At 40.8% G+C, this 10750-nt stretch overlaps 1 protein-coding gene across 1 annotated transcript in view; it reads right to left on the bottom strand.

The window, feature by feature from the left end:
• Nucleotides 1-4507: 4507 nt before the first annotated feature.
• Nucleotides 4508-10750, bottom strand: part of KDR (kinase insert domain receptor) — a 44904-nt gene continuing 38661 nt past the window's right edge. Inside the window, exons 28-30 of the mRNA XM_010859688.1 lie at nucleotides 8989-9088; nucleotides 8406-8491; nucleotides 4508-6418 (exon numbers count right to left, since the gene is read on the bottom strand). Coding sequence (XP_010857990.1) covers nucleotides 6196-6418; nucleotides 8406-8491; nucleotides 8989-9088 — 409 coding nt within the window. The 3' untranslated portion in view covers nucleotides 4508-6195. The remainder of the gene's footprint in view (nucleotides 6419-8405; nucleotides 8492-8988; nucleotides 9089-10750) is intronic.

Below are 10750 nucleotides of genomic sequence, written 5' to 3'. Positions count from 1 at the left end.
TATCATGATCTATTCACAGTGACTGAACTAAAAGAAAATTCTATTTCTATTGACTTCAGGTATATGCTGCTTAAAAGATTCTCAAGTTGGTTTATACAGGAGCACACTTTGATTTGTAAAACAGATATATTTATGAAATGTTACACCTTACCTGATAGTATTTTGAAATACCCAAAGGGAAGTCATTGTATACAGCAATCCCTACTGAAGAATTCCTAGTAAAACTAATGGCAGTGATGGAATTTACTCTTTCTCTACTTCGAATGTTCACTAACTGGAAAAGTTTAAAATGTGGACGAGTACTATAAAGGTCAAACAATGTTACTTATGACAAAACAAAAGATTCCTTCTGTGTTGCCATAAAATGCCTGCCAACATGGAATTCTTCCGAATGCATTATCAGAATCTCCTTTTGCTATATAAGTGAAATGCAAATTTTTCAACATGAGGTGAACCAGACCAAGAAAAGCCTCATTCCCCCAACCTGCTGTCAAAGAGCTTCTTACCTGATTTTTGCCATGAGCATTCTGACCCAGGTTAAGTTCCCCCACAATAGAATCTATGTATTGTAATACCTAGAAATGTCCTTGAACTCAGATCTTTGTTCAAAAATGACTGAAAGAAGAATGAGCCAATAATGAGAAATATGCTCAGTTGGTTAAAGGGATATCCTAAGAATATGTAGAGAATTCTGGGATAAGATTGAAATTACTCCTTTCCAGGGTTCTGCTAACTTTTAACCCAAGCAGCTAAGAAGACAGTTCTGACCACTAACTGTTAAGGTGCCTGGCACATAGTAAGTGCCTAACAAACATTGGTAGAAACCATCAATGAGCTCCTTTACTGTCTTCTACATGGGCTTGTCGCCGGATCTACACTATGATGCCTCTATCTTGCTTTAGAGTCTCTATTAATTAAATGGGTTAATATTAATAAACTCTTTTCAAAAGAGTGTCTGGCACAATGTAGCATATTTAAAGTACAGTTAAATACAAACAAACCAATATTACTTGCTTATAATTGAGTATTAAAGGCTGAGTCTTTGGTCCTGATTTCTCTGGAAGGCCTGCTCTCCCACTACAGGCTGCCAGTTTTCTCGTTAGCTTAGGCAATGAATGTGGAATGCTGTTGCCCACTGTGCATCCAGCCTGAATTCTCAACATTGGGTCTGGGCTTTCATAAGTCCATTTCTGCTCTTTCTGTGGCAATGAACGGAATGTTTTCAATCCCCTTTGTCATGATAAGTCATTTTGGCTTAACGAGATTCCCTATGTAAAGCACCAGGCTCCCATGAAATCTCTTTCCCTAACAATGGCTCAGAGGGTTCTTGATGAGTCATTTCTTGCCCCACATCCTGTGAAAGGCACATGGGATCAGAGTCAGTCAGTGCTACTATCCTTCCCACTGAAGAACTCAACCCCCTTTCCTGGATTTATTCCCCCCAAATATTACTCCTTGAAGAAGGGAGAGGACAAAGAATGGGACAAAACCTGGAGCAGAGGTCAGCTTCTCATTCCCTGCCTTTTTCTTTTTGTAGCGCATCTAAAAGTCGAGACCTTCAAACAATTCAAGTATGGGGGTATGCTGTCGCCAGTTCCTACTAAGTATGGTGTCATAGGTTCTAAAGTATTTAGTATAAACAAAATGTGAGACTAACATAACATAAAAAAAAAAAAAAAATCAAACCATGTGTTTTCATTCTTTTATTTTTAAACCGAAAACTATGAGTGAAACTGCTGAATGTAATACTGTTCTACAGAATCAAGACATTACAGAAAGGTCATATACTGTGTTGTGTAAAAAAAACCTAAGATCCAATCTGATGTCTACTCATTAACATTCACTCGTCACATATCTGTCACAGTTTACTGTAATCCTGCTCTTATCAATAGTCTTCCTTAGAATAAGTCTAACTCAGAGCTCTTTCTTATCTCTGAGTCAGACCTCAGCTGAGTCTGTTATGTCCTACCACCTTAGCTCCAGAACTTCAAGCTAACTTGACTGTTATATTTCTCTCCAAGTTGCTACTTCAGATTTCCCTTCTTCTTTCCCTTCTGATCAAAACCAGAGTAAATGTCTTTTGTTTACCTTTTTAACCTCTATTACGTGGGAGCATTCTGTAACTTCCCCCCCAAAACATCAGGCCTAAAATTACTTTCACAAAGACTGCCCAGATTTTCACTTATGTCTAAACGCTTTTGTGGGAGAGACTCATGTAGAAAACACAATTTTATAAAAACAGAGTGGAAGCCCCTTTAATCTGTGCTCACTCCTTACCTGAAAGCCTGGGCATGATATGCCTACTGCCCCAATGGGACAAGGGCACACAAATGTGAAAAGTTGTATATTAAGAGCTACTCTCTGATTATATGCCAATTAAAAAAAATAGAGAAATTTGTTTTTCAAAAAGAGCTACTCTCTGAAAGGCATTCACTTTCTGGGTTTGCTATATTTTACAATCAGGGTGATAAATATCTGAGTGAGACTTCTAAGGCATACTAGGGGAGACAGGAAAACTGGGCTAACTACAAAGTGGTGGGTTTTAGTTTTTCCTTTTCTTCTTTCATTGAAACAAAGGAATATGCATTGATAAGAAAAGCTACTCTGTGGGTAATGAACTTAAACCTCCCACCACTCTCCTCTTTCCTGTGGTGTGTGTGGGGAGAAGGACTGCTGGTGGAGGGGGAGGTGGGAGGTTGAGAGGAGAGGAAGTTTAATGGAAAGAGAGAAACAGGAGGTGAAAGGACAGGGGGTTTGAGAGGAGGGAGAAGAACAAAGCAAATCAAGGGAGAAAATGAGAGCCGCCAGGAGCCAAGGGGAGACAGCGTGGCCTCACCTAAAACACACCAAACATCTCCAGTGAAAATTCTGAAAATAAGGCCCTGCAGGAAGCACTTTTAAAAGCTACAAGGTTCTTTTCAACACAGGGGCAAATGAGGAGAGAAAAGGAGCGAAGAACAAGGGGCATGGGAAACAGAAGAAGGAAGGGGAGGGCTAAACCTCCCCTCTGAATTATTCTGTCTGAGTTGCTGAAAGCATTTCTTTATGAAGTGCGAAGTTTCAACTGAATCCAAACCCCTGGCATTGGAAACAGTGCCAGGGGCCACTTATGAGAAACAAAATCTCTTTTTCTTAAAATGAAGAACATTCTGTTTTTCTGTGAGGTCTTCTCCATCTTGAATAGCCTAGACTCTCCTTCCATTCATTTACTGGACAACATTGTAACAATAGGAAAGACAAGACCAGACCTGACCTACAGTTTCTCATCTCTCAGAAGACCCTGCCTCACTAACTCCAGCCAATGGCTCAACCTGTAAGTGCAGTGCCCAGGAGCCACACAAACCTGGAACTGCCCTCTTTTCCATCATAAAGTTGTACAGAACGTCTAAGTGAAATGATAGGGTATGAAAAATGGTACACTGTGTATTTCCCCAACCACAGGGGAAAAGAGGTATATTTAATAAAAGACACTGCTACAACTGCTTGAAGAAAACAAAGCTAGATCCCTACCTCAGTCCATCGTTGTTGCTGTTCAGTAGCTAAGTCAGGTCCAACTCTTTGTGACCCCATGGATGGCAGCATGCCAGGCTCCCCTGTCCTTCATGTCTCCTGGAGCTTGCTCAAATTCATGTTCATTGAGTCAATGATGCTACCTAACCATCTCATCCTCACTCCCAAATCCCCAAAGGATTTCAATGTAATAAAAGAAAAAAAGACAATTTAGAATTGTGCATTATTTTAGAATTGGGAAGATCTCCCTCAATATGATTTTAAAAACTTAGAAGACATTTAAAAATATACACAGGCATATTTTTTGACTATATAAACATTTCAAAATCTTTTATGAAAAAAATCCCACAAAGAATAGGACTACTCTTCAGTGCCAATAATCTTTAGATAACTCTACTCACTGAATTCAAGCAAAAGTAATCACTCAAAATGGCAATGTTGGATCAGAGGTTCTGACACTGTAAGGATGGTGTGTGTTAGTCACTCTGTAGTGTCCGACTCTTTGTGACCCCATGGACTGTAGTCCACCAGTCTTCTCTGTCCATGGAATTTCCAGGCAAGAATACTGGAGAGGGTTGCTATTCCCTTCTCCAGGGGATCTTCCCGACCCAGGGATCAAACCCCATGTCTCCTGCATTGCAGGCAGGATTTTACTGCCTGAGCCACCAGGGAAGCCCCATAAGGATAGAGTAAAGCGTTATTGAAAACTATAAATATGCTCCATGCTTCCCTGCACTGCTGGGTCTGGTCACCTTTCTCAGATATCTTGGTCCCTGATTTTCATGGTTGGCTGTTCTGAGAGGCATGGGGGTTACTAGAGAGCCAGAAATACTGTTAAGAGTACTTATCACATATCTCTCAGTCCATGTTTTAAGAATCTCAAAAGTGCTCAGAATTTAACAAGAGTTTGTGTGTGTGAATTATTTGTGCTATGAAGAAGAGGGGAAGAAGCAATTATACCTCAAGCCAGAAATATTCACCCTCAAGACAGCTGTGATAGTATTATACCATTGTATTTTTTTAAACTAATAATACATTTGTTTATAAAGTATATAAGCATTTTATGAAAATATCCTTTATAAGAATAAGAGAACAAGCGAAAATAAAAAACAGCCACAGGAAACGCTGTCAGAATCTCCCTCCTCCATTTCAGAAGTGAGAGAAATGATGGGTATAGTGATGCAACCTTGCAAAGGATTCCTTCAAGTTTTTCGCTTTTTTTTTTTAATAAAATGGCATCAATTGCTAAAAGCATTATGACCTTTGTTATGCTACATAATACTGATACAAAATGTGAATAGTACAAAGTTCATTATATATAATATAAGGTTTTAATATATTACATTTGTTTCTACATAAACAGACTATAAATATATGTGCCATAGCATGTTTTATAGTCATTGCTCCCAGCCTCTCATACTATGGCACCAAACAGAAAATACATCTTTTTTAAAAAGAAAAGAATAAGGGCAGAACCAGTAGAAAGAGCTTTACGTGTTAAAAGTCTAAATAATACAATAGGTATTGTTATAACTTGAGCTACAAGGTAATTTTGAAATCTGGCTAAGAATTACTCAGAGAGTGAACAAACCAAATCATATTTTACTAGGGCATACAGGTCAAATGACTAGAATACACTCTGGCTGGGAGTGGGGAGGTGGGGAAGGGACAGTCAGGAAAATACTGAAGGGAAGGGGAAAGACACGGAGAAGGGAGAAGGAATAAGAGTAAAATCCTTCCTGAAGCTTTGACACCACAGCTCCACACCGAATCTACTGCGTTCAGGCTCAGACATATCACATCAGGACAGATAGGTAGGTGTCCATCCAGAAGAAACCAGAAGCTGGTTCACACAGTCAGAAATCCTCAACGTGACACGGAGCCTCCGTCTGAGTGTCCTTTTCTGTGGCATCTTGAGCAAAGGATCAGTCTGGAGACAAGAAGCCAGAGCTGCATCATTTCCTTCCTGGGGCTTGGCCAGGAGACACGTAAGAGAACGGAAGGAACTCTCATTAGGAGTCGGAAACAGCACAAGGAACTCTCATTTAGCCCAAATGAGAAGAGCACGCAACCTTCTAAAATCAGTCACCTTGTCTGAAGCCTTTACATTTCCTCACCAACCCTACATCCACCACCTCCACACCAGAGCCAACACAACGCATGCGCAGGTTCCAGGGCGCTCCCAAAGCAAGTCAGCGTCTTCCTTTCCATCAATCCAAACCCCAGAGGTAAGACATGGCTCCAACAAGCAAAGCTTCCTAGATGGATTTAGCTCTAAAGGTCTTTCCCATCTTCAACACCTAAAGCACTTCCATTGTCTGGTTTATCTTCTAGTTTTACGAGGTGTCCGCTCCCCGGGCACCGCTACTTCTCTGAGAGTGAAGTCATTTCTTGAACTTCTTTTGCTGCAACCCTTGGGGCAACCCAGGGTAGGGTGCATCCACCATGCTTTTTAAATGAATGAAAAAAGGAATAAGGTCAACACGGGGAGAAGACACAAACACATTCTTGGGTCACAAGCATCTCAGGAAATGCCTAGGGGACTGGCTCCCTGCAGTCTGAGGTCCTTTTTTTGAAATGAAAATCAAATGTGGCTACTTCCTGGTGGTGGAAAGAACAACACTTGAAAATCGGAGCAGCACCTCTCGTGTGATTTCCAGGACTGGGGGATGCAGGTGCCTCCTTTTAAATCGGAGGAGAGCTCAGTGTGGTCCCAGAGTCAGGCTGGAGAATCGGAGCTGCACTGCCGACCTGCGGCCCAATCTCCATCAGCTTTAAAAGTTCAGCCTCCTCGCTGGAGTACACAGTGGTGTCCGTGTCGTCAGAATGGTATCCCGACTGGTAGCCGCTCGTCTGGTTTGAGCCTTCGGATGCCACAGACTCCTTGCTTTTGCTGGGCATCAGTCCACTGCGGAAGAGATGGCAACCAAATAAGTTGGCAGAGAGAAGGCAGTTCTTGTGCATCTTATCCTAACCCCATTCCCTACCCCGTGTGGGCTGTCAGTTTCCTGCAGACACAGCTCATCCCTCCCACTTGTTAATCAACATAGCAGGTTTACTCAGACAACGTCTATTTTCAGGTACTAGGATGAAATCTGAGTTTCAGATAAGTCCTCTTATTCAGGTCCAAATCTTTCAAGCCTGAGATGAGATGAAAGGCAGTTCTTTTGGATTATGCAAAGGCTCCAACCAATGGAACCTTTTTATGGCCTTGCAGACTGACAAGTTTGTGTACAAGAATAGGAGCCAAAGGGACTCTTTCATGACGTGGGAGGAAACTGGGATGTTCTGAAAGTCCAATGGTACTTGTCACACACTGCCAAGTAGGGGATCACAAGGCCCGTGTATGGTGTTAATAAAATTCTTGAGCAACTTTAGACTTTAGTAAGCCTGAAGTGTGTGTGTACAATCAAGCTAGACATGTCAAAAACTGCTTTTTACTCATCAAAACCACATTCTTTGGAAGCATGGAGGACTGGATCACTCAGCAGCAACCAGAAAATGTTTTCAATGGTGTGGAACTGTGGTAGACGGTAATCATGTCAAAGCTTAGAAAAAAGCTTAAAAGGGCCTTTTATAGCTGGGTGTAGGCTGTGTGGAGCTTAAGTCATTCTGAAGTATAGTGATTTCCCACCTTACTAGGTGTTTTATCAATCTATGCATGTTACAAACCGAAAAAAAAAAAAAGGATTTTATTAACTCTGTGTTCATATATGGTTTAAAAGTTATTTCAAATAACTAGAAATGCATCTTTTCTTTCAATCTAACCTCAATACAATGGACTTGGTGTCTCAGACAATGGAATGGTATATAGTCATTGCTAAGCAAATAAAATACTTTAAATCGGTGAATAAAACATATAATTGGCTCTCACAATTTCTCATCATGGGCCTAGGACAAATGATAAAATTGCACAATGGCACATTTTAATTTTTTTTTCTTAACATGAGCATCACTCAATAATGCAAGGGGGCTCCCATTTTATCCAACAGTTAGATTATAGGTAGATCAAAATCTTCTCAATTCATACCTTGAGTGACACTTCCAGCAAATAAATAACCATTCTACATCCCACTATTGTTATAAATACAGAGTTTCTTATTTATTTATTAAGTTAAAAGCAGGTGGTGGTGGTTTAGTCGTTAAGTCACGTCCAGCTCTTGCAACCCCAAAGAGCCTGCCAGGCTCTTCTGTCCATGAGATTTTCTAGGCAAGAATACTGGAGTGGATTGCCATTTCCTTCTCCAGGGTATCTTCCTGACCCAGGGATCAAACCCAGGTCTCCTGCACTGTAAGCAAATTCTTTACTGATTGAACTACCAGAGAAGATACAGGAAGCCAACTGTAAAGGCAGGTACGTCTATTCAAAACAACTACAAATTCCTATAGAACCATGTGGAAGATATTATATTCAAAACCAAATTCACTGTTTCCCCCACAATTAAATACTCAATAATTCAGCCAATAGTATTTAAAGCAAGTAGACAATGGTTTACTTAAAGACAGGGGCACCCATTTCTGTTCAGGTTTGAAAATTCTTCACTGTAGAGTCCACAAAGATTTTAACTATCTCAAGAGTTTTATTAAAGATTAAGCCAGTGATCTCTTTGTCACTTAGCCAATATCACACAAACCACTGACCAAAGCAAATATGCTCAGAAATTCCTTAGTATACATAAAATCTGGTAAAAACCAACCAAATCCTCTTATTTCAGATTCTTTTTAGACTTGCCAGGTAATGTGTTTGTTTCTGTTCTTTATTAGTTAGGTTGATGCAAATTTGCCTAACCAATAAAGATACAAAAAAAAGAAAACTCTGCGCTTATGCTCAAAGTCCTAAGTTCCTTCCAAAAATTCCCCTTGAAATTTGTCTTTTCTAGTTGGCTGAACCTTACCTAAAAGATGGGGCTAACTTGGTTCTGTCTTCCAGGGTTTTCAGCTCTTCAGATGCAAGAACCATACCACTGTCCGTCTGGCTGTCCTTTTTAAGAGACAATGAGATGGCACAGTTGATTGAGTGTATATACTGACCAATCACTTAATCAAACTGATTTCCTAACCCATCTCTGAGACAGCATTTTCATGTTCTGCAGAGAGAGGTAAAGGTATTATAGCCAGAAACTGTACCGGCTATGAGAGGAAGCAACTGCTTCCACAATAGACCCAGGCCTAGAAGAAGAGAGGAATTTAGGAAGAAGCTAAGGAGACCCGTTTCTATCCCTCTTTCCACAATATTATTTACACTTCAATGGAATTGGGCATGAAGCTCAATTGTCTTGAGCCTTAACTAGGGGCTTCACTTATGGAAAAAACAAGGCAGCCCAATAAGTTCCATCGCTATAATGATCCCAAGACACATACCCACAAGGGAAGCCTCATAATGAGGCTCCAAGACTCCAATGCTTAGGCTAATATTTATCTAGCTAATGTTTCATCTTTGGTATTATTTCTAAGACTATTTTTAAAAGATGTACTTACATCTGGGATGACTTTTACTTCTGGTTCTTCCAACGGGATATCTTCAAACGTTTTTACACTGACGGGCCGGCTCTTTCGCTTACTGTTCTGCAGATACTGACTGCAAAAAAACAAATATTTATATTTTAGTAGTGGTATATATTGACTGCAGATTCCACAAGTGATACCTAAGTTCATTATCTTTGAACCACAAGTTTAATAGCGACCTTCAAAACATCCTCTGGAAAAAGAAAAACAAAACAAATATTTCTGCTAGCACACACCGAAGGCTTAATTTCCTGTTAAGTCCATTTAAAAGTATAATATAACGGAGGGGCCTAGATGAGTCCCCTTTCCTTGGAATCTTGCTTCTGAGGTCCAGGGCTGGACTGAAGGCTCAGTGGTCTGCCTACTACTTGGCTTCCTGATTACCTGCGATTCCTCCACTAAGCTCTCAGCATATCGCCGAGTGTTTCACATCTTTCTGGCCATCTACTAGGCAAATTATCTAGACAACGTCCACAGAGCAACCATTCCACGAAAGATGGGCAGAGGAAACACTCCCAGATTTCACTGGGTTCAGTAAAAGATGCTGAACCCAGCAGACTCTGGAAAGCACCTTCTCCTGCTATATGTAATAGAGGCTTAACGGGTAGAGGTGGGCTGAATCTCACAATCTTCTATTTTTGGCCCACAGAGATGGGGCTGTAGTTTGAGAATCATGAGATATTCCGTCTATTTCTAAGTTTACCATGGATTACACAGACTTGGGAAAGCCACGAATATATTTCTATGTCCCTGTTTCCCCATCTTTAAGATGTACAGGCCAAAGCTTTCCTTCCCTCACTCACAAAGATATCTGGAGGATGAATGAGGTGATCAGTGGTGGGTGATAAAGGATCTTAGAAACAGTGATGATCCATCAACCAAAGCTCGTTTTCCTCCTTTGAATTTCAAAGACTACCAGTTTCTTTCAGGAGTCCAGAGGACAGGACATGTCAGATAGCACATCACCTGTTCCTTAGGGGTACTTTTTCCCTGCCATGTGACTTTGGGTGAGTGGGAGTGGTTTTGTGAAAATCAGCCCAAGTGGAGAGAAGCAAAGTTGTTTTCATAAGAAGGGACAGCAAATTCACTCTTCACTTGAACCCCACTGTACTTCCCACCTGAGGAGCCTTCCAGATATATTGCATATTCCTTGTGTTTTCTGTGACCAAGTGAAGAGAGGACTCATTTGGGCAAAGGAGGATAATGGAAACCAAGTCTTCCTCCCCTGCCCGAGGAGGCTGGTTTTTCCTCTACAAAGAGAGAATGAGGCTCACCAGTGACATCCACACTCAGGAAACCCCATGGGAAAGAGGACACAATGTATTAAAAATAAGGAGATTGAAAACCCTACTTCTCCTAAATCCAGTCCCCAAAAGTGATAGTTCTACCAAATTACTGGTACCATAGTCAATCATTCATTCATTCACTCATTCAGGAACCCTCCCATGTGCCAGGCAGTGTGTCAAATGATCCTCAACTACTATCTCATGGCATCTCCATGGTACCTCTCTAGGTGGGTATCCTTAGCCCAACTACAGATGTGGAACTAAGACATAGAAAGGTTAAGGAACTTGTCCAAAATCACATAACTAGACTACCTGGATTATCATCCTGAGGGCAATGAGCAGCCACTGAAGAATTTTAAGCAAGAGATTGACAAAGTCAGATACACCTTTTAGAAAGATGACTCTGGGTTCAGGAAGGTAAGACCCAAAATCATGAGATCAATTAGGGA

This window comes from Bison bison, unplaced genomic scaffold (assembly GCF_000754665.1).
Source record: "Bison bison bison isolate TAMUID 2011002044 unplaced genomic scaffold, Bison_UMD1.0 scf7180017864458, whole genome shotgun sequence".
NCBI classification, from domain to species: Eukaryota; Metazoa; Chordata; class Mammalia; order Artiodactyla; family Bovidae; genus Bison; species Bison bison.
The sequence above is the reverse complement of the archived record's forward strand: the minus strand, read 5'-3'. Positions and strand labels throughout refer to the sequence as shown.